Source organism: Hippoglossus stenolepis, chromosome 11 (genome assembly GCF_022539355.2).
Source record: "Hippoglossus stenolepis isolate QCI-W04-F060 chromosome 11, HSTE1.2, whole genome shotgun sequence".
Lineage (NCBI taxonomy): Eukaryota > Metazoa > Chordata > Actinopteri > Pleuronectiformes > Pleuronectidae > Hippoglossus > Hippoglossus stenolepis.
Window position 1 is genome coordinate 19,825,457 of NC_061493.1, and position 26,838 is coordinate 19,852,294.

The 26,838-nt window shown below is 44.5% G+C and overlaps 1 protein-coding gene across 10 annotated transcripts in view; it reads left to right on the plus strand.

Moving 5' to 3' along the window:
* LOC118118056 (receptor-type tyrosine-protein phosphatase mu) overlaps positions 1-26,838 on the plus strand; it is a 149,750-nt gene that overhangs the window by 51,730 nt on the left and 71,182 nt on the right. For all 10 annotated transcript variants that reach the window (XM_035170861.2, XM_035170858.2, XM_035170864.2 and 7 more), the window contains exons 4-7: positions 2,756-2,834; positions 4,562-4,677; positions 6,971-7,145; positions 14,616-14,909. In XM_035170861.2, the coding sequence (XP_035026752.1) occupies positions 2,756-2,834; positions 4,562-4,677; positions 6,971-7,145; positions 14,616-14,909 (664 nt within the window). The remainder of the gene's footprint in view (positions 1-2,755; positions 2,835-4,561; positions 4,678-6,970; positions 7,146-14,615; positions 14,910-26,838) is intronic.

Here is a 26,838-nt window from a genome sequence, read left to right on the forward strand (position 1 = left end):
CTCCTCTGTCAGGTCATCCCTAAAACTTTTAATTGAGATCGGCATTGAGTTTCCGAAACTGAACATTGTGCAGAAAACGATTTCCAGGAAGAATAATGCCCAGTCCCTGCATGTCCTGCACATGCAATCGAAAAGGTGTACTCTATGCATAAGATGAAAACCCATAATTTATCGTGATATGCGGCCGCGCCACATCGAGAAAGAAAACCCCTAATGTCCTCATCTATCTTGATTTCAATACAGTACAGCCTATGGCAGAGCTAATCAATCCTGCTGTAATGTAGTACTTAGCCAAGTCCCTCAGGGGCGAGCCAGTGTGGTGATGTAGACACTGAATGTTGGGTTCACTGTCTGTCCCTCTCTGACAAATGAGAATGGTGAACTTTCCCTCGACATCAACAGCTTCCGTCCCATGTGAATATTTCCACTCGCTGGGTCAGGCCCAATTATGCGCTGCACTATCACTGATGCTGGAATCAATTATATCACAGCTATTAGGCGGGCTGACTGATGTCTGTTGCACAAACAAAGGATTTCAATTAGAGAGAGGGGGCCCAGTTCATTTGTCTGGTGGCGATATATGGAGTGGTTGGCCTTTTAATTTCCTTTAAATTAGCCTGTAATGAGGCCATAATTGGCACCCAAGACATTCACTTTCATATTTCATGAGACAAAAAAAGAAATTTATAATTAGACAGCCTTATCTGAAGGCATCCTGCCTCCCAGATGACAATGGTAACTATCTCTGCCACCACATTCCTGGACTACAAAAGGAATCTCAGATGTTGCGCGAGTGCAGCCGAGCTACAGCTGGCAGGACACAAGTTTCTGGGTGACACCCTGTACGGAATCTATCCATTAATATATACCATTGGCTGGAAGATGTAGGCTTGTATTTGGGGAGTAGCGGCGTGTGTGTGTGTGTGTGTGTGTGTGTGTGTGTGTGTGTGTGGTGTAATGGCTCTCTGCACCACACCCTGGGTTTGGGAAGGGACTGGCATTCTGTTTCCCTTTTTATCACACTGCGGACCGTGGAGCGCATAACTCTGACAGTCTGCCGGGGACACGCCCTCCGTCGCAGCTTAGGACCGTGTGTTTTGCAGGAGAGCTCGTCCCTTAAAATAGGAGCGAGTTAGTCCTACGCGGCGCAGTTGTGCTCGATTTCAGGTTTTTCTGTCGGCAGAAATGGCAACAAACATGTCGAGCAAGTAACTCGAGACGCAGAGCAACTGGGAAATGCCCCAGCAGTCCCCTCTTATGAAGGAGACAGCTTTTTAAATATGCATCGAAGGGTTAGTTCACTCGCATTATGAAGAAGCACATGTTCACACTTACCCCTAGTGGCGTCTAACAGATAAGTTTAGATGTCTTTCAGGTTTAGAGGATTTCATCTGTGAGACTTTTATAGGGACTGTAACATGAATAAAAACTAGTGTCAAATTAAATTTAAAGTAACCAGAGGCCCCCGGACACCAGCTGTTCTAATGGGGGGGATTAATGCATCACAAAATGTAACAGTTAGCATCACGCAAACAAGTTTTTAAATAGAGAGCAGTTGTTGTGAAATATTTACTCCCAGTAACTAAGCTATAACTGTCACATAGCAATCATAGTAACAGTTGGAAGGAAGTAAAGGAAGAATATTATCTTTTAATATTAGAATAAATGGCCAAATTATAGGTTAAATTGGTGTAACAGGCTTTTTTTCTGCCTCATTGTACCCAAATTATACTAAAATTCAAATTTCTCTCTCACTGATTTGAGCCTTTCACAGAAGTATCGTCCGAGCAGAGACGTCAGTGTTTGTTTGCTAAGATGAAAACTTTAATTTCACAGAATAAACGATGAAGAAAAGTCTGCATTTGTTTATATTCTACATAAAAATCATGTGTATTTTCTTCATTCATGTTCTCTATGGTTGTATTTGTGTTTTCTTTTGTTTATAGTTATTTATAAAAAAAATGTATGGTTAATTACATTTTATGTCATAAAGGGTTTTCATCTTATGAATAATTGCCTATTTATTATATATTTATATATATATAATAAATAGGTAATGGAAAGTCGGGCTCTAGATAAAACGAGGCAGTAGCTACTGATATTAACAAAAGATCGTCTAAAACTACAGGTTGTGATGTTAAAGTGATTCCTTGTTTACTTTGTGAATTGCTTTTGATTTCATGGATATTTCATAGCAACAGTCTAATGCATCACTTTAATGCTTAAGCCTTAAAAACGTAAGACGTTAAACACATTTAATGGGACGACCCCGTGGAGTAAATTGCTAGATTGAAACTTAGTCGTTAGTAGTCAAGCATAAAGGAATGTGTTTGGTTTACAAAATAACTGAACACTGATTTGTTTAAAGGTAAAAATCACAGAACTTTCCACGATTTAAATCAAATGACAGTGAAGAACTTTGCTGTTTTGACTTTGGGTGTCTTGACCCTTTAGAAGATATTACACATGCGAGGTGTCTCACCCCCTGTGCACTGTGTGCTTGTCACAGACGGTGTGCTAATCGTCTCAGGGCTCAAACTTAATTTAACACTTGCATGTCATAACACCTATCAGCCGTGACATATTGTGGAAATAATGTCAGTGGCCCGCAGCTGTGTGGCCGGCCGCAGCTCGGCTAAGAGCATTAGCCGTAGCCGGACTTCTTGTGTGCACGCGGGGCGGCCTCACTCAAGTGCCATCCGAAGACATGTGGCCATTTATCACTGGTGTTATGAGTCTCCTCTCTCCTCCTCAGATTGTGTTTGAAGCCGTAACCTCAGGGCAGCGCGGCCTGCTGGCCATCAAAGACGTCGTGGTCCAGGGCCACCAATGCAGTAAGTCCTTTTTTCCCTTCACCATAAAAGAATATCATCAAAGAGTCATTGTCCTTTCCATGACACTCTCCCAAATACCTGCATCGCTGTTCTGTTCAAGGCCTCCCAGTCAAACAAAAGGCCTTCAAAGAGAGTACGCTACAGTCAATCCAAAGTGTAAACCTCCCTCCTCCTCGCTCCCTGAAGATTTATCATCGTGCAGTTGACACGCTGAAGTGTGCTCGGGATATAATGTTGGAGTGGCTGTGTTAAATCTCCCCTTTGAGAGATGGGAGGAATAGTGCAAAAAAAAAGAGAATGGAAAAACAAATACCAGCATCCAGTGAGCTGCTGCCGCCGCCGCTGCTTGTGTTGGGATTCCATTATTCTCTCCTCCCTTAAGGATATTCAGTAAAGCATCTCATCTCTCAGATGTTCGCAATCCCGCCACCCTTGCTGAATGGAAGTACGAGCACTTGAGAGTGCGCCGCGGAGCTAATGAACATGTAATCACCAGCGCATTTACAATATTACTGCTTCGGCTTTCGGGATAGGCCGCTGCTGTGGGAGGACAGGGATGAGGGCTCTTCAGGATTCCTCCAGTCTGAGTGCCGAGAGTCACGTTAGTCCGTGTGGCGCTGCTCAAGTTTACACCGAGAGGTTTTCACGCCCGGCAGTCAATCAATACCACAAGCGTCTCATCAATTGATTTATACCTCACTCTACCTTTCATAACCTAAGTATCAAGCTCTGATTGTCGGCTGCTAATCACCCGGTAACCGTTTGAAAGCGGCGGAATTCCTACAAATGTTATGTCGATGTGATGGATTTATATCGTAAGTGGCGTTGCATATCGATCGGGCATTTGTGACGTGATCAGTGGTTAAAGGTGTAATAGTGCGAGCGGATCAATAACCTGCTCGGTGGCGGTGGCGTTTCTTTGAGTCAGAAGCAAAGTGATCAGAGCGAACTCGTCAGTGAGAGCGCTGCCAATTAATTTTCTATTTATACGACCATGTGGAATATTTAGCTCAAAGGTGTGATTATGCCGACGGGTGCTCTGCCTCTCCCCCCCATCATTAAAGAAGACGTTAGCATCGAGGAAAAATAGATTTGTCTTTTTTGGCACCGGATGGATTGACGGCACAAATTTATAAAGGAGGTGTAGTTGGAAGACAAGGTTATGAAATATTAAGTAGAAGTGAAAGTCTTGATGATGAAAGTGATAGAATTAGCTTTTTGCCAAGTCTTTAGAGATTCGGTTGTGTTTTGAATCAAGGTCGCTCCACAGAATTGCCCTATTTTTCTATGCAGAATAGCAGCACTAATCAAAAATGTTCTACATAAGTTCCTTTCTGCGGAGCCTCCCAGTCAGGGAGCGCACCGATAATGAGCTCGGTCGGAAAGAGAAAAATGCTTTTGGAAGAATCCGCTCAATCAATGAAAGGATGCAGTTTAGAGACGGCAGAAATTGGGTTTTTTGGTCAGTGCAGGATCCGGCCTGTGGTGTCTCATTTTATAGATTTAGCTGCTTTCAAAGTGATGCTGGCCTCTGGCACTGAGGGGGCAACAGATAGTGAAATAAAGAGCAGCATCAATTCACGGCTCCTTCTCTCGATTCTCCCATTTCACATACAAATCTTAGCACAAGCGTCGAAACTTTTAGGGACATTGAACTCTGCGTCTCAGCGTGTGATGTTATTCATGTCCTCGGCCTCTGCCTGATAGATATTTACATCTTTTCTCAGTGAACACACCTCATTTCCTGACTATAAAGGGAGTGGAGGTCAACGCCGGACAGACGGCTTCTTTTCACTGCACCGTCAACGGACGCAAAAGGGACAACTTTCGCCTCTGGCTGCAGGTGAGACTTTATTATAAATTTTTTTATCCCTTTGATTAAACTGCTTCACCAGAGAGTTGAATGGGTTTCAGAGCTGGGCCCTTTTGGAAATGAATATGTCCTTGTGAACAGACCTCTGAATATGTGCTCTCAGTAATGCCAGTGTTGTGCCGTCAGGTCTATTTTGCCTGTGAAAGAAACAACTGTCAGGTATTCCAAGACCTTGTCAACGCCTCTGCACATTTTCTTTTGGAGCTGATATTTTCCTCGTTCGTTTTTTAAAAATTACCTCTGTCCAGACGAGACTGGAAAAAATGACGACACGAGCAAACCAGGCCAGCAGGTTTTGATAACGTCAACATCCTCGATCTGGCATGTACCAGAGAGGAAGACTCTGGTCCAAGTAATATTGTCCGGAGGAGTTGTCTGTGAATGTCTGTGAATGTGGTGCGTTGACCCTAAGTTCAGCTCCAAACTTGTTATTAGACCTGGCAGTGGAGAAACTGGTATAAAGCCGCCATTGTTGTTGCTGGTTCTGGTGCTGATGACAAAAAACAGTGAGCCTACACAAAGTAAACTGCGACATCATCGTTTCCCAAACCCTGGATTCACGTGCACACATGGATAGTTTTTTACTTAAAACACTGTCGAGAGGACGAGAGGCTCAAACACGGAGGAAAAAGTGTGTACGGGGCGAAAACCAAAAACGTGAAAAGGAATGTTCATGAAAAGTATCAGTAAATATAACCCATCAAAACCACAGGTTGACCTAAGACACAGGATATAATATTGTTTGTTTGAGAAATAACATGATTCGGATCCAACAACAGACGGATCCAGAGCCGTGTCACATAAAACATGTTTTACTGTGACCCTAATTACACAGGGCCCAATGTAAACATTCATACCACAGCAAGGCCCGGCACTTATTTCTGATTGGCTTACACATGTCCATTTAAATTGCATAACCGCCGTTCTAAATCGGTCTGTGTGATGGAATTTCTGACCGTCGTCACACATTACATTTGTACAGCACCACGAGGAGAATAGAGCACAGTTGCTCCCTTCTCTCCCAAGGTCAGGTTACAGATGAGGGGCCAACATCTACGCTCAGGGACTTTCATACCGAATTCAAATGTCTCAAACAGATTGGCACCAACTCGTTTCTAAATTACACCAGAAGCAAAACACAGGGATTTAGGTTTAACTGTCCAGTAAGACGCAAACACCTACATGTAACATAGAGTGACAGCATCTCTCGCCTTTCATGGACGTGTGGTTGGAAGGAGATAAGTTGGGATGCTGAGTGACACATCTTCAGACTCGGAGTTGACGATCGATCATGTCAACGCTGATATTTTTTTCATCCCAGGGTTTCTGATGTGCATCAAGCTTCCATTGAACTCTTCTGCAGAAGACATGAGCTGCTGCCTTAGTTTTATTTCCAGCTTCCAGAAAATGTCCTTCACAGTCCGTATAAGGAATGTTAAATTAATAAGATAAATAACTTGAAAGTTTTACTTTGGGTTAAAGTTGCACTCAACAGTCAAAAAAAGCTGATCCCAGTCTCACTTCTCTCAGAAAACACATGCCCTGTTTGTAATTCCCTGTATAAATTACTTTACAAATGTAAACATTCACACGTTGCTTGACTGTGCATTTGTATTTGCGATGTCACCTGCTCGCCCCCCCTCCCGAGGCCTCTGCGTCTGGGAGACCGGGGATTACAGTTGTTTCAGCTCACCGCAGCGTGGTCTTAACCTATATAGCTGTTGGCTCGGTGGATACCGTGTACTATATCTGGCACTAGTGAGCCGTGCGGCAGTCTCGCAGTGACCTTGTTCTGAGCGGCGGAGGTAGTGCATCTGGCAGACGTAACCCCGCCGCCTCGGCTGCTGAGCGCGATGCCACACGTGTGATCAGTGGGAGCACGGCGCTGGGTAAAGGTCCTCTGCCAGGTACTCCATCATTTTAACAAACACGTCCTCATTAGCACAGGAGCTGGAAAACAAACATTAAGTGAAGTCCCCCGATGACAGTAATGAAGAAATATTTCTAATGAACAAATGTCCCCCATCTGCCTGCTGTGAGGGGTGACAGCTGGGGAGAGCCCACTGTGTGTTTGTGTGTGTGTACGTGCATCTCTGCGTGATAAATGCTTTCCCTACTATCAGCCACCGGTGGGAGCGACGGGACACAAACAAACAACGCACACAGGAGCAGAGTTTGTGAAACACACAAGGTCAGGCCACTCTGCTTATTAAACCTCTCCGTTTTGGAGGCTCACCTCTTTGTTTGTCTCGCTTCCAAACAGGGCATCGGCGGACGGGAGGCCCCGATGAAAGCCACTAAACCTTGGAACAACCGGCGCTTCATAGGCACTTTCGACGTGGAGAACACGACCAAGGGCGACTCGGGCCGCTACCGCTGCATCGTCCACTCAGACAAAGGGGTCGGAGTGTCCAATTACGGGGAGCTCACCATAAAACGTGAGTATCGGTCCCAAAGCAGGGGTGCGACACAGAGACAGCAGGGATGTTGTTCCATCCTCGCGACCTCCACGCCACGCGGCAAAGTCACCAGGAAATAAACAGGAAATGCCGTGTGTTTGTAGATGGAAACGTCCTCTGAGGCGATACTAAAAATACTATCTTTTTTATGTTGATTTGTTATCCGGAGGACCAATACCTCCCCTGTAAAGGTTGTCCTTGACTGAGCACAATTCCAGCAAAAAGATCACAAAGGCGAGAGGCACCGGGGTTTAACGGCAACCTCACTGATATTTCACTTCTGCAGTCATTTGATATGAATTTATGGACTCGTCTGAAACTAAATCCTGCAAGGCCTCACTTTCCTACAGCCCTATAGCCCGGTAATGGCCTTCTATATTTCTTCACCTCAATTTTCTCCCTGTGCTCTCAATTGAATTTACTGCCTCCATTTTTTTTTCTCGCTCGCTGTTTTTTTTTTTCTTTTTTGTCTCCGAGCTTTGTGTGATTGATAGGTTTAATCCTGGCTGTCCAAATCGAGGTCTGTCAATCATAGAAGAATGGCCGGGCCCAGACACAGCAGAGTGAGGAGGGAGATAAAGTCTCTGTGCCCGAGTGTATCAGCGGGTGTCAGCGGTGTACTCAAAAGGAAATTTACTGACACACTGGAGGCGTTCGAAAACCACACTCGTGCTTAAACGCAATCACTCGCACATCCCTGCACTTACGCTCACTCGCCAGACGGCCGCGTTTCTGCTGATGGCGCCGTTCACATGTGCGCGATTTATATATATTTTTTACCACAAGTGCAAACCAGTTAAGTGCGAAGTGCTTTTGTCATAAATATTTAAAACAGTAACCGTAATTTTCTAGATTTAGGGAAATATTGAATCTCGTAATGAAAACCCACTTTAGATTCCGCCGCGGTTTCACACCTCGACGACTCCGACATAAGCTAACTCGTCGAGGGGAAGAAAAGAGGTGTTTTCACGGTTATAAATGTCACACATAAAAAAGCTGATACCTCCTCTTATCGTACCAGTCGTAAAACAAGAGCTTAACCCTCCCAGCATCGTGTCTGAGTCGTAAATCCGCCTTAAATGTGTATTCACCGCGTCCGTGACTCGTTTTTGGAGGAGTGACCACGGAGCCATTCTGTGGGTTATGAGCCTGCTCCAGTCGCACACCCGCCCCTCATTACCATACACTGCTTCTTCTCTTTTTTCTCTTTCTTCTTCCAACATGAGGAGAGTGAATGCTTGATTATACCGGATAATCACTTCTGCTTTCTTGCCAGTATTCAGTCAGATTTATGTGAAAGCGCAGTGCATGTATTTCCAGAGTTCTGTACGGCTCGGCCCAGTCGCGCCCCCCCCTTGTGCTGGGCTCTCCTGTAGCGCGGCCAGTGGTTCTGAAAGGGGGATAATTACTCCCCTGTCCAAGTGCTGGCTCTTTTCTTGGCCTGGTTGGAATCACCCGGAGCCCACAAAGTGCTCGCTCGGCTCCAGCGCAGCGTTCTGGGTCCCGCTGCCCACCGACTCAAGGCTGCCGAGGTGTGGCTCATGTCAGCGCTAATGAGAATAGCCACAAAAAAAGGAAAAATCGAAGGCCGGGCCAGTAAAGCTCATCATTTTTTTTCCCGCGGCCACCTCGTCTCAGATCAGGAGCCGGATCAATGCTTTGCTCTCAGCAGTTAGATGAGTGCACGACGTAATGAGGACCTCTTGCAATTTAACAAGAGAGGCTCAGTGGATGAAACAGGCAAATGAAATAAGGACGTATAAACAGTCAGGTCTAACTAATCTAACAACAGAGCACAGAGGCAGCTCTTATTATTGCTCTCTGTGCGCTGAATAGCAAATGGGTGTGTGTGTGTGTGTGTGTGTGTGTGTGTGTGTGTGTGTGTGTGTGTGTGTGTGTGTGTGTGTGTGTTTTGTAGAGCAATAAGTTGATACATTGATTAATCAGTGGAAAGACATTAAATGACGATTGTAAGAACTGATTAATCATTCCAGAGGCCGAGGAGTAACTGGGTCCATTTAGTCAAATGTGAGCATCTTTCATTGTTACTGTACGTCAAAGTGGCTGTCGGGAAGATTTCAGTTCCGGTTGATTCGTTGATTGTGCGAAACCTGTAGGTAATTGTCGTAAACGCGGTTTAGCACCACAGGTCCCTGAAAAAACCAACTTGTTGCCTCGAACAAGATTTCAGGCAGTAATTGTCCCTTTCTCATCATTCCGTGAGCAACTGTGATCTGATTTCATGCTGCACACGGCCTGTGAACAGCAGGGCACAGGGAGAGGAGCCGGTTACCTCGCTGAGACTGCAGCTCTTCATCTAACAACTAAACTGTGGCTGCTCCTGACGATATTTATGATCTTCTCTGGTAAAAAAAAATGCCGAACATGACTCTTGGCTTGTTTTGTGGATCCATTGTTTTTGATGAACAGTAGCTGTTAGTGCCAAACTCGCTGACTTCCTGGTTCTACATCATAATAAAAGTCACCTTGTGTGTTTTTTCCCCAGTTAAATGGTTTTAATTTGAAGCTGCCGCAGGAAACGCTCAGGTTGCATCAGAAGCAACTTAACAGAGCATTTATTTCCAGGAATGTCACCATGGATACACAGATCGTAATACTGTCAAATACATGAATATTGCAGTACTTTCATCAGTGAAGAGAAGACTTTACTGATCTCACGCTGGGGACATTCTCTTGTTACAGCAGCAAATCGTCAGAATGAGGTAGACAAGAGAATAAAAGGGCAATAGAATAAAAATGGATACTGTTATATGTATATATGCATATATGGTATACAAAATGAGTGTAAAACTCAATGTGCTTTGTTTCCTTATTGAGTTGGAAATAGGGACATTTATTTAAAAAATGAAGTCGCAGCTCAAAGTCTTATACAAACTGATATCTTACTCTTTTTCTTCTACATCTTGATATGTCCCTCCTCTGGTATGTGCATGCCAGTGTGTGTGTGTCTGTGTGTGTGTGAGATTGCACGTGCATCAGTGAGCTTTAGTGCGGTTGCGTCCTGGCAGGTTGCTGCGTTAGAGGAGCACGCAGCTGTCGCCAGGCCAAGGGGCTGTCTGGGCAACATCACGACAGCAGCTGCTCGCTGACCCCCGCGTATGGCCACCACTGTCATCTGCTCGCCGTCACCCCAACTCCAGCCGGCACAGTAGCCGGGGTTCAGCGCCGCTCCCAGGCTGCGCCGCCGCCTCGTGAGGCTTAAACAGTGGGAATTGAGTTGTTAATATCCTAAAGTGTTCCAGCACTTGAGTGTATTTCACACCAGTAATCCTTCTGCTATGGCTGCTGAACAGAGGATTACTGCACCTACAGGAATTATTCCATCACCATAACCTGCTATTGCTTTTGTGAAGCAGCAACTTTTCAAAGTTAAATGAAATGCTTATTGCCGTAATACATCATGCTGCGTTGTCGCATTGTTGTGGAAATGGTCTCGAGTGATGGCAGCCAACATCGGATTGAATGGCGTCCACGCATCACAGTGCGGAAAAGGCATTTTCTCTCTAGAGAAGATTGATGGAACGACTGAGGATCCCAGTTTGTCCTCCCGTCCCACATCTGTATTCTGACGGAGGTTTTCACATAAGATAAAACCAGATCATAAGATAAATAATGACTTTAACTTAGTTAGTTGGTTGAATATATAGACTTTATATAAACATGAATGACACAAGAGATTCCCTAAAGTGAAGTATAGGCCATAAACTCATCCTCCTCCATGTTAGTAGATGGGACATAAATAAATCTATTCCTGTCGTTTCAGGTAGTTCTTATCACAATGTGTACTTTTCCAGTAAGTTTAGTTTTAACTAGTTATTTGATGTTGCAAAAAACATCATGTTTGAAAGCTGAGCACAAGATGGTGGCAACTTTATCCGAAACATTTAAGCTCCATTTTTATTCCAAGAGGAAGTGGAGACGTGTCGTTGATCTTTATTCACACGTTGTGTCGCTCCTCTGAACCAATCATGATTTCTAGAAAATGCTATTTCTTGAAGCCCACTTGGTCCTGTGCCTCACAGGGTGTTATCTAACGAGTCTTCAAAAAATAAAAGCACATTTAAAATTCAATTAAAAATAAAAGTAAGATTTAATTCTGATTTCTCTCAAGTTGTTTTGCAAAGTTATTATTTTTTCATTTAGTTGTGTAATGAATAAAGAGACAATGTACAATAAAATAAATTACATCTGCTCCTTTCATTCACGGTGCCATCTGCTTTTCTGGAGAGATAGAATAAAAGCAACAAGGCCAAATCTCTCCAAGTCAATCTGTTCTCTGAAGCCACAACAGGGAAACCCACACTATAATTTTTATGTTTTAAAAATATTACAAATGCCAAACACCATTATAGTATCAATATTTTCTGATAAACCACTATATCATGAGAGATGGTATTACAGTCTGTGCCTGTGCTGTTTTCTGTTGTTTAAATGAATCCGAGCATATTGCCTCTTAACTCGGTTAAAGCCCTTTTAGGACATAACATAAAAGACCCATCAAAACAAGTCTGTTGGTCGAGGCCAGATTTTGGATCACCTCATATTCCCGTCTGGCTCCAGCACGCAGGCCGGGGCGCCGCGTCTGAGTCCGGGACGACGAGCTGCTGGATTAGCTGGTTCGCTTTAGGTGACGTTTGACTGCGACTCTGGAAGCTCGGATTAATGGGAGTTTAGGGACCTGCGACGGAGGTCACTGTGGGGTAACCATCTGCCGAGGGAGGGGCTCCGATTCTATGCGGGACACCTCAACCTGCTCTTAACGTGCCTGGAGACCTCTCCCTCTCCATGACAACTCCACGGGAAGCAGCCAGGCGACTAATGGCATTATTCTGTTCACATGTGTGTGCTCATTAGAGCTACTCGCCGTGGCCTCTGGGACACGGAGCCATTGTTGTACGTGACAAGGGTGGATTCATAATCAGGAGCTTCAGCTGTGGGTCACGGCTGTTTGTTGGTGACAGCAAGTTTGAGGTCGTACGAGTGCTTGAAGCAAGAAAAACATCTGGGTGATAAACGGAGGTTGTATAAAAAGATGGACGACAGGACGGCTCCAGAAAAGTGAAGCCAAAGTGTCTCGATCACCTTGCCCCCTGGTGGCTGGCTAACGGACAGGTCATAAACCCTGCCTCCTCCATGTTAGTGAATGGAGCAAACTTAAAGTTGAATTTTAGGTCTAATTCAATTATTTCAATGATGGTTTCTGTCAGTTTAATTATTGTCACACTATGTTTAAGTGCTCATTCTTTTGGTATGTTTGTTTGATTTTCAGCAAGTTCACGCATAAATCTTAAGACCGCACTGCAAGATCAGGTGTTTTGCAATTTTTTCGCCATCTTCCCAGGGATTAATTTGTGTTTCTTCATGAAAATAATCAGGCATTTCGGGAATTGATATGTATCAGTGTGTGAAATTTGGTGCAGCTCGATTTAACTGGACTGCCGGGGCCTTGGCGGGGGTGTGCGCCATTGTTCGAGCCTGTGTATCGGCAGGATCTCACTCCCACTGCTCCAGTCCTGGATCGTTACTGCACAGAGTTTGGTTCCAAATGACATCCTTGGCTCAAGATGGCAGCGTTCGTATCCGGAATATATTGTCTTCCTTTCTGGATAGCGGGAGGAAGTAGAGACAAGTCGTCCGTGATGGACAGCGGAGGTTGTTGTTGTCCTTTTTAAACTAGAACAAACAGAACATGGATTTCTTAAAGGAATAATTAATCTTTGTGTTACTGAAGTATTGACGAGAGACTTTCAAATGACTTTCAAACAGAACCTCATCGTGACGACTTTATGTGCAAGACCGTCTCAAACTTTTTCTTGCAGACATTTCCATTAACAGCGTTTCAGCTGATATTGTCCTCTTACCGGCTTATATAATAATTATATTATACACCACAGTTGAAATAACTTGTCTGACATTTCGAGAGGCCTCATCAAAGTTGTCGTCGAACGCCACATGCGTCTGAAAGAAACAAACTAAAACTGAAGAAGAACTTGACTATTTAAATCAGTAAAATCCAAGTTTAAAACTCCAATTGCTATGCAGATTTTTTTTTCTTTCATTTCCCTGTTTTCATAAAATATTTGTACAATAGAGTCCGAGCCACGTTTCTCACACTTGTAAACACTTTGAAGTCGGGTTGACACGAGGGCGTCGACACAGATGAAGCCGTCCTTCCTCACATTGTTGGCTCTATTCAGTGTAGAAATTTTAAAAAAGTGTTAAATTCAATTTGTCGTTTGCCACTCGAGTAATATTTTATATTGTGGAGCGATAAAACATCTTGACACAGTTTGAACAAGGGAAATAGTTTCTCTTAAAATGTTACTGTCAACTCTTACCCTGCTTTCAAACGTGTCTAAGTACAATTACTCAAGTACTGTACTTACCTTAACTCCTCTTAGCTCAACAGCTTGACCCCCGAAGTAAAAATCCTATTCGTTTTTTTAAATAAATTTTGATTATCAGACATAATATTGCAACCATCAAAGGATGGGTGGTGCAATTCGTGCAGAGGGACCACGATTTCCCTTTTTAACCTTTTTTTTTTTATTTCATACACAGTCTTGTACTTTTTGCCTTTTTTTGTTTTACAATATTTTTGAAATTCTTTTTTTATATTACGATTTTCTGAAACGTAGAGAAAATGAATATGGAACCAGAGCTGGTCTAGGGTTAGGGGGTTACTGTTACTCTCAGTTTAAATTATGAATATAAATATATAACTTGAGTGAAATAGGATAAGCAGTATAGATAATGGATGGATGGAGAAGATGCTGTCAGACTGAACATTAATATTGAGCAGTTTTGTAAACCTTTCACTCCTAAAAGTCTTTATGTTTAATTGTTTGTTTAATATCCACACGCAGCAACTAAAACCACACTGTCTGAACAGCGTTAACATGCACACAGTTCAGTTTCAGGTGTTTCAGTCTCATCAGTTCATGTTGGCTTTTAATAGAAATCCCTAAATTCTGAAACCGTCAAGAGTTGAGAGACTGAACCAGCTGCTGATTTTAGAAAGAGAGAGAGATGACAGCTACTGTAGTTGTCAATTACCAGAGGCTTCTCCATTGAAGGCCTCTGATTAAAATCAATACGTTGTTCAATGAGAGCAGCAGTCACCCAAGGTCTGGGTGACTTCGCTTACACCTCTCTTGGAAGTTGCCGTCACTTTCAAAAAGGCGTGTGTGATTACATGAGTCGGTCATTGTGCTACCGAGGATGAGACATTTCATTTACCCAGCTGGAGCTATTGATCGTTGCATGGCTCTCCTTAAATACCTTGTTTGTTAGAAAACGTGAAGATACTCGACGTGTGCTCAGGTCTGAGAACATATCTACAGTTATTTTGTGGGAATGACAAAGACTTTTCATCATTTATAATGTGGTTATCAAACATCTGACATCAAAAACTTTTTGTTTCCTTAGAGCCCCCCGTGCCTATTGCACCCCCCCAGCTGACCGCTGTCGGTGCCACTTACCTCTGGATCCAGTTGAACGCCAACTCCATCAACGGGGACGGCCCGATCATCGACAGGGAGGTGGAGTACCGCACGGTGTCGGGCACCATGTACGACCTGCAGCCCGTGGACAAGACCACACACAAGATCGGCCATCTGGACCCGGACACCGAGTACGAGATCAGCGTTCTGCTGACCAGACCCCTGGAGGGAGGCACCGGAGCCCCGGGGCCACCTCTGAGGGCCAGGACCAGATGTGCCGGTGAGGCCAAAAACACAATTACCTAAAGAGCACCGCTGGGATTTAAGGAAAAATAATACACTGTTGTTTTATAGTGTCACAGGCTTAATTTATTATGCTGTACTGGTTGTGACATGTTGTGAAACACATGAATCCAAATCTAAGCCGTCGTACCAACACCCGAGCTTTGTAAGGGAACGAGAAATGGAAACCACTGCGCATTCATCCATTTATATTCAGATGTGAAATGTACTGGGAGGATAAATAATATGTTGGCACAACACTCATAAACATATTGAAAGCCGTGTTACCTTGTACTTTACAAAGCATCCAGGCAAAGCTTCCTCAGGCTCTTTGGACAAAGTTTACATGTCAGGACTGAAGAGGACAACTCGATTAGATACAAATTGAACTCGTGAAGGACGCGCACATAATGCAAGCCACTTTGAGGCGAACCAAATCCATGGTTGCTATGTCAACACATGCTCATGGCATACAAAATAAGGTATTCAAGGTAACAATGAAGTACGAATACACAGAGAAAACAACTGCTGTGTACATGGGGGACAAACAGCTTCAGTTTTGATGGTTTCCTGCAGGTGGCGCTACTGATGGTGCTGCCTCTGCCTATAGAACACAGCAATAACCAGTGAGTTCAGCACATGTACAATACGAGTGACCCGTGTGAACTCCCTTCAGAGCGCGCAGTGTGTGTGTGTGTGTGATGTGGATGAATGAGTTGGTAAGTGGGCTACAATGTGGGGCCATTAGGCGCTTTGCATCTAGAGCTGAAGATAACATCTCTGTTACGGCTAACGGCTGAAAAACGAGGTTCACTTTCACCGTCAGCACTTTGCACACAGTTCCAGCACAATTACCGCCGCACAGCACGGGGAACAAAAGCACGCCCCCACACTTAAACAAACAGAGACGGAGACACTGAAATTTACAACGATCGTGTGAAAAGAGTGGTCAAAGCAGTTCGAGCAGTCCTTTCTTTTCATTCAGCGTTTTATTAATGCCTTTTTTTTTTATTTGTGTTCGTACCGCTCCTCTAATGTACTTTTACAAACCAAACATCATGACAAACTTTTCCTATTTTTACAAATCACCCCCTGCATGTAATAAACAAATAGTCGTCAGGGCTCCATTGTTGGTGAAGGTCCATTGTGTTTTCTCTAAAGCCTTGTTTCGTGTGAAGAAAATAACTGCAGCTCATAATTTCCCAACAAATATTATTGCTAGTTTACTTAGGTAATTATTTTTCTATAGTAGACAAAGCCCTCTGTGCTTTCTTTGTTTTCACCTTTAGATCTTCATTAAGATTTTCAGGGATATGGACATTAATTCTCTTCTAAATGACATTTATTTTAAAGTTAATGGGCGGGTTCATTATAAGGAAATAGTGTTTATAGACAAATTGTATTCTGGTCTTATTCCAGTAGCTTAGCGTTACCTTTGGTTCTTCCCTATAACAAACCCGGTCTCTAAAGGAGACAGGCTCACACATGTGGGTAAAAGACCTCGGATTGAAGTGGCTCGGGTCCACCACGGTCCTCCACCACACTAATGCCCACCATGGGGGATTCTGGAGGGGAAAAGTCCTCCACTTCCACAAAGCCCTCTGTAGCAGTGGTGCCTTACGATTCTGTGTCGCGCTCCATTTTTCATGGCCTGAAAATGTGTCACTGTCACACCCAGCCCCGCCCCCCCTCGCCCCACGAGTCCCCTGTCCAGGTTTTGTCATTTTTCAAACTTATCAGTGGCTCAGAGCTGGAGCTACACTTTAAGTCTCATATGTAAAAGAAGTCTGATAAAACATGTGGACCAATGGGGGGGGGAAAGCAAGTTGAAGTAACTTCCTCTGCTATGTGGAGCAGCCACATGTCATAATAATTGATATGATTTATAGTTGGCTCCACACACAGAGCGGAAAACTGCCCCACCACATGGTTAACTTTGTAACTACTTGTTTATTCCCGGCTAACTCTCATTCCTAACGCCCCGTGAGCTTCTTAATCCACCAGCAACACAGATTGATATCATGTGAGAAGCAGAGTGGCACCTTAAATTTGGATCGTAATATCGCTGTTATGCTGCGGCCATTCAAACTCGAACATGCACATAAACACTGTGAGAACGCCCGATGATATTGTACAAATTGCCCTTCTCACAACATTAACCAGCTAAATCCCCATGCTGTGGAACCACGATGCCGACGCGGGGAAGAAAAACAAACCTGGCCTCAGCAGTTTCCCAGGCTCCTAATGCTGTTTGGTGTCCAGAGAAAATGCTGATGAAAATGAGATTTCTCTCCCGTCCCTGCTCGCGGTGTGACCCCCGTCCTCCCACTGTGAAGGTCATAGCTTATTCATTTTTTAGCCCGGCTGATAGGAATGAATGGCCCCACCTGTGCAGCCTTCAGAGCCGGGGCCCAGCGTCTGCGGGGGTCCTGCCCCTCGGCCACCCTGCCGGTCACAGTCGGGGAGATTGATGTCCCCGGCTCCTGAAGTGTGTTTGAGGAAGCGGCTCTTGATCTTGTCCGGCTCGCTGCTGGTCTTTCCCGGTGACGGGGCCGGGCCTCGGCAGAGCTCCTAATTGAACGGTTAAGACTCACAGGGCTGTGTGATACATCACTGTTGATACAGACAGGCCCGGAGACCCCCCCCCCCTCTCCCTGCACCGCTGTCTGGAGGCGCTAATGAAAATCTGTGGCCACTTTAGACCAATGTCTCCCGCATAATTATTCATAGCCATGCCTTGGTCACTTCGGCAAACTGAGCAATGTTTCTGATGACAAAGGATGTTTTAATTCAATCTTCTGTAGAATGGGGAATGTATAATGCAAGGACGCCACCACTTCAATTCAGACGCAGGAGGAAAAAAAGGGCAGCCTTGAAAGGTTGTTTTTTTTTCTCTTCTCATGAAGCACTTGTGAACATCAAAAGAATGTCTTCTCCAAGGCTCTGTGATTGCTTTCCGGGGTTATTTGTAGGTTTCATCGGTTTGCAGAGGGATTCAGACTAACATTTAGCTTCTGCATATCCTCATGTCTTTGGACTGTCGATGTCGGATTTCTCAACCGCTCTCAATTTGTTCGTTCCTACGTGGCCGAACTGACCCGGCGTGTTTGTTCAGATCTGTGAGCTGAAAGAGAAAAAGCCTGTTCGGCGCCTGTGTTCCCCATGCATGTGAAATGTGTGTCTGCGTGAAGTTGTTTACCACTTCAGAGTCCTCCACGCTTGGTAAGTGCTTCTCCAAGGAAGACACTGTATTATCAGGTGATGCCCCAGGATCACAGCAGGGTGCGCCGCATTTCAGCAACACCACTGAGAGTCCGTCTCACGCAGAGAAACCATTTCCAGCCCGGGGAAGGCGGATAGGGAAACTTTAAACAACCACTCGTCTGCAGTCTGAGTTCCACTTCAGATCTGTGTGGAGAAAGTATTTGCCGGGAGATTTTCTTCCTCGCATCTCAATCTGCTTTGGGTCAAGACAAACACAGACGTGTTGGATGTGGATTTTTCTGCAGCAGCGCTCCATCTTAAGGCTCAGACTGGGAGCGGGTTGTTACTCAAATAAAACAGTTATTTTCAAAGTTACCTAATCAGCCCTGTGTTTCAGACAGAGGAGCTGCAGCGATGGGCACTCTGAGGAAAGGGATGTTTTCTGAACATTAAACCTTTTCAAATAATAACCCCAAATGAAAAATATGCACCTCAACATGAGCATAACGTGTCCTTTTAATATTGTGAGATGTTGATTTAGACAGAGTGATGTCAGTATGAGCTATTTTCACAGTTTCCATGGTAGACGAACAGTTTGTCCTGCGAAGCCTCATCTCCACCCTGTGGCCTTTGCCGTCCCACTGGCTCTCGGGCGCTTTAAAAAAAAAAATGTCAGTACACGATGTCCATGCTGGGTCCAAACACCTGCTCAGACTCCAGCCTCTGCCAAACTCCACATCTCCATCTATAAGTTGTCTCCATCTGCGCTCTGGGTGCCACGTGGGAGTAGTCTCATCTGTTTGTTTTTACTCTGCCATTCTGTTGCACTGAGGGCTAATAAACACGAGGGAATCAGCGTTAATCAGGGATCAGCCCTCCCTTAAACGGCCGTTTGGAGCAGTGGAGAGGAGGGAGGAGCTGCACAATTATGTTCACCCACACCAAGGTTGGTGATTTGCATTTAGCATCCTGGTTAATTTGTGAAAGACCAGGTCGGATTTTGACTGTCTGGCAACATGGAGAAGGTGCTGGTGGTGCAATCACTTTATCTGTACGGTTATTTGTCTCAGTTACATGGTGAATGGTAATTTTCAGTATATTCCTTCCTCTTTTTTTTCATTTTTGCAAATATAACTAGTTTCTATGAAGCTGAATAAAGATAGTTGCTCAGCATGGATGAATAAAAAATGTAATACAATGCAGGGTTAACAGCAGGCAAAGGTTATAGAGAATAATATTAAATTGGAAATAAAAGATGAAATGATGTTCATCATGAATTATCCTGAAAAGCACTTCTTCCCTAAATAGTGTCACACGAATGAGTTCACCTGTGGAGTCACAGTGTGAGGATAAAAAACCCAAAGTATATGAACTGTATTATTAAAGCGCTGCTGTGTGGATTTGTATCATCCATAGAAAAATCTGAACAATAACATAACTAACCGACCTTAAAGAGTTATAAACATGTTGTCGCTGTTACATGAGCGACAACATAATAAAAAATCATAATGTTTACAGTGTCCACTTCCCTGAAGCCTTATGAATAATAATGTAAAGATTTACTTAATGTTTTTTTAATGCCAGACTTTATATAAAGTCTTCTTCCTCCAATATATTCTGAAAGAGAAAATGGCTAACAATTCTTTATAACATTTTCTAAAAACCATTTGACCTATAGTTGACTTGTGTATTTACATCATCCAAACTGTTTCTAGCAATGTTTAAACCCAGAGAAATCCCCAATTTTATTCAAGGTAATGTGACGTTTGATTTTTCCTTTTAATTGCATCATATCATCTTTACCTGCGACTTTTTTTGCCTCTGCTATGACTTCAAATGACGAATGATGAAGGAAAAACACTGTTTATATCCGTCGCTTGTAATAGATCGTGATCATTCATTGCTGTTTGCTTCATAATGTAAGTAAAACGTATACATTGCCCATGCTGCTTTATGACGTCATCAAACTAGGTCTTTTGTTATTGTTTTGATTTGGCCAAATTTCAATTAGGCCCTAGCATACCTAGAATGGACCTTTTATATTTTAATACTTTATATTTACATCAGGAGCGGGTCCTCTCTACGGAGGCCGCCATGTTTTTTTACAGTAGCCCAGACTGGACAAACTAAACACCTTTTGAGTTTTTATGACGACTGAAGGCTACCACAGGTTCTCATGTTTGGAAGGGGAGGGTGAGGTGAGGGGTGTTCGGCTGCAACGTGCAACAGACGGCGTTTATTCTTTATTCTTTCTTTTTCTCCAGACGACTTTATTTACAACTGACCAACGGTACCTTCAAGTACATCGAAAGACAGAAATAGGACTATTGTGAGCCTGCTGATAAGCTCAGCTCCATCAGTTTATATAATTTCACTTAAGGGAGTCAGGATATTTCGTCTTGCTAATTCTCCCCAAGCCTTAACGGTGTGTTAACAAAGAGGAGAGTGAGGATCTGTCAGCTGGAGCTTTGCTTTTTCCCCCCCTTCTTTATCAGGCTGAGATTGAGTTGATCTGTCTCTTCTGGGTCTAAAGGGAAAAGGAAATGGTTTGCTGGGTTTGATGCGTCTAATTAATGCCATTGTTGCCTGGAGCCCGTGAAAGGAACTTCACCTCCTCACCTCGCTATCTCAGACAACACTGGTCTGGTCTGTCACCCACAATAGCTGGCAGTCATGTGACCTGTAGAGTTTCTATATTGCCCGTGGCGAGGAAAATGAAAAGCCTTGGTTTGAGTCCCATTGAATTTGTGTTCTATTGTCAGTCAGAGAAAACAGGCTAGATTGAGTTTGTGGTGTGCGGGGAAGGTTATTGGAGGACCACAATAAAAAAAGTATTTTTTATCACATGCAGTTGGAAGTAGAATGGCAAATTGTGTTCTATGATATTGGCTCCGCAAAAGGCAAATTGAAGGACGCGTCTTCAAAAAGCTGCTGCTGCTGCAAAGGAAAAAAGATGGAGACGGTGAGAGACAGTGCATTTATATTTCTTCATTCTTATTATTTCCATCACTCCATCTATCTATTCCCCCAGCACAAAGGAATCGGGACTCTGCGAACAGATGTGCACAAACAATACTCTGGCGACATCCACATAAACCTCTTCCTCCTCTTCCTCTTCTCTGGAGCTGCCTCTTCAGCTCCTCACAAACACTTATCCCTGAGGTTGTTTGTATCCTCAACTCTTTAGCCTCAGGAGAATGATAAATAGCGGTAGTTTAGTCAGGCTTGGCAAGATCCTTTTATTCTGCTGTTTTTAAATTTGGACTGAAATGCTTCTCAAGGTCTTTAAATGTTCCTATTCCCCGTGATTAATAATTCATGGTCTATCTGCCGTAATTTTTGTCACAGATTTTCTCCAGCCTTTTGCTGAATTATAGATGTCCCATTCCCCTCGCAAGGCGTCCAGGAAGCACTCATTCAGTCTGGTTTTATAACTCCAGCTCCAGAACATTTCCGCATCTCCTTCCTCAGCCAAAGGACGGGAATGTCAGGAGGGGCTGCGATTTATTCCCTGTGTTCCCCCACCTCGATCGCTAGATCTTAGTTCTCATATATCTCCCTTGTATGTGGCTCAGAAAACACAGCAACCATTTCACAAAGTCAAGCTTCACAGTTTGATTTACACTCAAGGTAACACCCCGAGTTGAGTACGACACGCGCAGGTTTTTTGGGCGACAAATGACAGCACCGCTCGGGCCATCTGGGGAGCATTGAAGTTGAAGAATCGCCGTGGTAACCTCCCACTGCTCCTGTAGAGATTGTGTCCCCGTCGGTAAATGAGGGCGTGTGATCTTCTCGTTTACAACCTCTAACCACGGGCATTTTCCCCGGGAAGCTGAACATAAAAGACAGAGCCCGGTCTGATGGTGTGTGTGTGTGTGTGTGTGTGTGTGTGTGTGTGTGTGTGTGTGTGTGTGTGTGTGTGTGTGTGTGTGTGTGTGTGTGTGTGTGTGTGTGTGTGTGTGTGTGTGTGTGTGTGTGTGTGTGTGTGTGTGTGTGTGTGTTAAGGCCGGTGAAGGGTGAGGGGGTCATTCTACCTGTCACTCTGACCCCAATCACCACACAGCATACTGGTGGAAATGAAAGATTGATTTAACCAGTTCCACCTCCCCTGCCCCGACTCTTCCAATGAACTGGCTGTCCATTTGTTTTCATCTGGTCAGTGGACTCGCACTTCCCTTCACAGGTTTGCCCCTGACAGTTCCTCTAAATGGTCAGAGATAGAAGAGACTGACATTTTACACCCTGGTATTTATTGGTTCATTCGTTCCTTTTTCTAGTGTTTTGATATTTTTTTTCCCATTCTGTCACCAACAAATGCAGCTTTTTTTTTCTGATTTGCAACTGCAGATGCTTGTATCAAAAAGGTTATTGCTTTTCATCGGAAAGTCTTAAGCGATGGCAGCATCACCTCGATGAAGAAAAAGCAGATCCTCTTTGCTAACTTTGAAACCACTGCTTTGCCTTGTATTTAACATAACATGATTCCATGTAGCTTGATTATGACAAAGCTAGCTAATGAATTCATCGTGAGTGGTATTTTTCCAGACAAAAAGTATATTTTAGGGGTGCTTTTATTGTATATTGGCAGCTTACAGGGGACTCGAACGTGGAACACGGACAGGATTATACACATCCAACACCACCATGATGCTCAGTTTAGCATATTTTCTGCCCCTAATTCTCAGTGTCCCAAGTGCACTACTCCTGTAATCAGATGCTGTTCTTTCTAATTCATAAAAATATAAACGAAAAGGTGATCAAGACAACTTCCTATTTTCTTGTATAATCATCAAAGTTAGACATTTTCCTTAATATCAGAATCCGTGGTTACAGTGCAAAAAGTGCTGCTAATGCTGCTAATGCTAACCCTAACCCAAACAAAGGGATAAATGTTAAGAATACACACATTGAATCATAAACACGTTAAAATAAATCCTTGTTTTTTCAGTGTCTCTACTTGCACAGTTGTTAGTTGGCCTGGTTGTTTGGCCACCACAGGGCAGTCCATCACGAGCAAGGACCAGCACTGCCTTGTGTGACTTGACAGTCTCGAGTCTTGACATGCATCATCCTCCTGCGCTGGTAAAGTGCGTCTCACTTTTCCTCCCGCTCTCCCGCTCAATTCTTTGCCGCGAGAGAACGAGGGCTTTAGCCCATTCATCTCCTCTCCTACAGCTTCGGGGGGGTTCATCAGACAAGGTGGCAGCCCGGGCCGGGTCCGGCACCGGGGCTCATTCCGCGGGTTTCAATTCGATCCAGCGCGTCGTAGGGGCCCCTCCCGCCCCTCGTCCTCAGCCATCGTGGCAGTCCCATTCATCACGAGGCCTATATAGATGGACTTGATAGAGTGAGGAGCGACCACCACCATTCAATAAATCCTTGTGATTATCCACGCCTCCAAGGTGTTCGGGCAAAGTGCCTGTGTGTGTGTGTGTGTGTGTGTGTGTGAGTGTGAGTGTGAGTGTGTGTGTTAGTGTGTGTCCTGAGCTGGTGGGCATTTGTCTCTGACTGTGTAATGGGAGTAGAGGGTGCTGTTGGAACACACAGGCCCATGTACAGAGTGCCGTTTAAGAGCAATCAATTATATCATGTGTAAACGCGTCAACCCCGCGGCCCCGGTTGCACTTGTTGCTTTTCGATGGCAACAAAAACTTTCCACCCCCACCCCCCCACCCCCCCTTTCTGTCTCATAGCTCTCTCTCTCCAATCCCACCCACACTCCCCTCCATCTCTCCCTCTTAACCCCCTCCCTCCTACTCGTTCCCTTCCTCCAGAGGATTGCGTGGAGGAGCACTCTAGGAGGGTGATGGAGCTTTGATTGTCGGTTATCAAAAGCTGTTATTACGGCTCGCTTCTGCGGGATATGAAAATGATTTCCTAAGTGTAAAACCCATGTCATTACCTCAATGGCCTCAGTGCTATCACTGAGATGTAACACAAAGGAGGCAAACAAATGGTGCTCGCCTCCCAGTCCGCCCAGCTCAGACGGAACAGAGCGAAGAAGACACAAACACACACACAACAATGGAGAGATAAGTGACGGCAATACCGGGGCCTAACCGCCTCGAATGGAAATCTTTACATGAAAACACAGCCCGCGACCAAGATTTAATCTTTGCCGTTGTCGTTTTGTTTTGGCAACGTCTTCGACAAAGGCACACGTGTGTGACAAGCACCCCGGCTGACATTCTCCAGCTAGGAATCCGACAGCCTACATGCCATCCTGAGAAAGTCGAGGCATTTCTTCTGTTTTTTTTCCATCTCCAAACAACTATAGGCTCCCTCCTCCTCCTCCTCCTCCTCCTCCTCCTCCTCTTTCTGCTTCTCCTCAAACCCAAAGTCTTATTTTGATGAGATAGCAACTGGGCTGCGGAGCCACTTTGACTCGCTCTGGGTTTCTAATCACTGGGGAAGTAGCCCCCTCCTCCCCTCCCCCCCCCTCTCTCTCTCTCTCTCTCTCTCTCTCTCTCTCTCTCTCTCTCTCTCTCTCCCCCCACCCCCGGCTCTGTTTGCTGAGCAGGTAGATGGAAGTCTACGCCAGCGCCAGGCTTTTCTGCTCTTAATCGATGTAGATCTGATAAAGATCCCGGCATTTCCGAATGCGGAGCCTGAGGAAAATCTGATAAGTAAATTGTTCTCCTTGTACATATAGCCAGTGAGATGCTGCGGAACCAGACGAAGCGTGGATGTGCACGCGTACGCACACTACCCTGCAAAAAAACAAAGAACGTAAACACACACAGACACGCACACACACACACTTGTCTCACATAAAGAGACTGTGCTCCGGACATGCCCAATTTGTTTCCTTTCATCCAGGACTAATGTCTCGTTCCACCCAGGGGCTAAGTGCACCATTTGAAGCCCCCTCTAGGACAGACGGCTGCAACATGCGGTTATTTGTTGTGTTTTTTGTGTTTCATGTTTTTTGGGGAAATCGTGTTGTCGCCTCGGCGGCGGCGGCGCGCATGCAGGGGCCACTCAAATTAACAAGAGGCAATAATGTGCTGGTAATTTCCAAAAACATTATTTAAATGTCATGCTGTAATGACAAAAAAATCACTAATAGTTCAATGTAAATGTCAAATTCAAATTATTCAATTACATCGGCGAGTGCAGGGCAGGTGATAATTTGTCCGCCGCTCGGAATACCAATCTCGCTCTCGCCGGAGCCCACTCCGTGTGCCCTGGCGTAAGATAGACCTCGGTAATTTCCTGCTCCGAGGGGTGCTTTCACAGCCATTATTATAACTCTATTCCACAAGAAATATCTGCCATACCGGAGAGATATTAGAATCATATTTTCTGTACTTTCACCCCAACGACGCTCTCAGTGTCTGATTGCTTGTGAGAATTGTAAAAAAAAAAAATAATAATGGCATGGATTTCAAGTGTGAGGCCCGTTATTCCGTGTTTTGATTTGTGCTTTTGATACTGAGCTTCTTACTCCTCGGTCAATAAAACATAACGGTTGCAGTAGACTATGGAGGTAATAGGCTCAGCTCATCACCTGTCATTCATGCACCCAGCCTGAGGACCCATTTTAAACAAAATGGCTGCACGAAAAGGATTTTTAAAGGATATCAGCCGCTCCGCACGATCCGTTCCTTTAAGATTAGGTGTCGGAGGAACGGTGCGGGCTATTTTCCCCCTCGTTCCTCTCTCTTCAAAGTCAACCACGACCGGGCTCTGTAATGGATGAGACACCTTGTTGTTCGCGCAAACAGATGATGTCATTCTGAGTCATGGGGTACAAGTTGTGATTGGACGTCCGCCACAGATCCTCACATTTTACTGCCTCCCTCAGACAGCTGGCATTTGCTCTACAGGGAGCCAATGGGGCAACAAACAATTAGCCTTTTCTCCACAAAACTCCAGGGAGAGGCTATAGAATAATCATAGGAGCTGTTTCACAAACGGCCAATATTCCTCGTGATTATACCAACACAATACGTCTAATGTTCTTGCCACACGCCAACAAAATACAAATTTATATTCATATATGAATAAATACTTCCCTCCTCTCTGAAATTGCCTCCCATTCTTGTTGGCATCTCTTCTTTGGCCAGAACCCGGGGAGCCGTGGACTTGTGGATCTGTGATGCTCCACAAAGATGGAGTGAGGCGAGTGTGACATTCTCCTTGAATGCCTCCCCAGAAATGAGACTTCCCTCCCAGCCGCTCATGCACGTCTGCTTGAGATTCACACTTTGGTGCATTTGTCACTTTGAGAGCATCTGGTTTAATTTGATTTCTGTGCCTGGCCACCCTGCAATTCTCCGGGCTTTTAGTGTAACCGTTGCCTACTGAGTGCAGCCAACAGATAGTTCCGCAAATAAAGGGGGTTTTAAACTTCTATTTTCTGGATGACTCTTCCCAACATTGCAACCGAGGTGAAAAAGGCCTGTTTTCCTTCACCAATTCTTCCCAGTTCTGCATTAGAATCTCTTCTTCGACCCTGATTTAATTCGAATAAAACGGTAGATGACTTTGAGAATTCTTACATTTATCCACATAGTTTGCAAGAACAGTGGAGCCGGGCTGCTTATTTTCTGTTTACACTTAATCTGAATATATCCGACTCCAGATAATCACTTTGAAGGTTCTTGTCTCACATACCAACATTTCAGAGAGAGCTTTCTTACTTTTCTGCAAGCCATAACATCTGTATAACCTCTAGTGTTGGTATCTAGTAGATACCAGAATCACATCGCAGATTT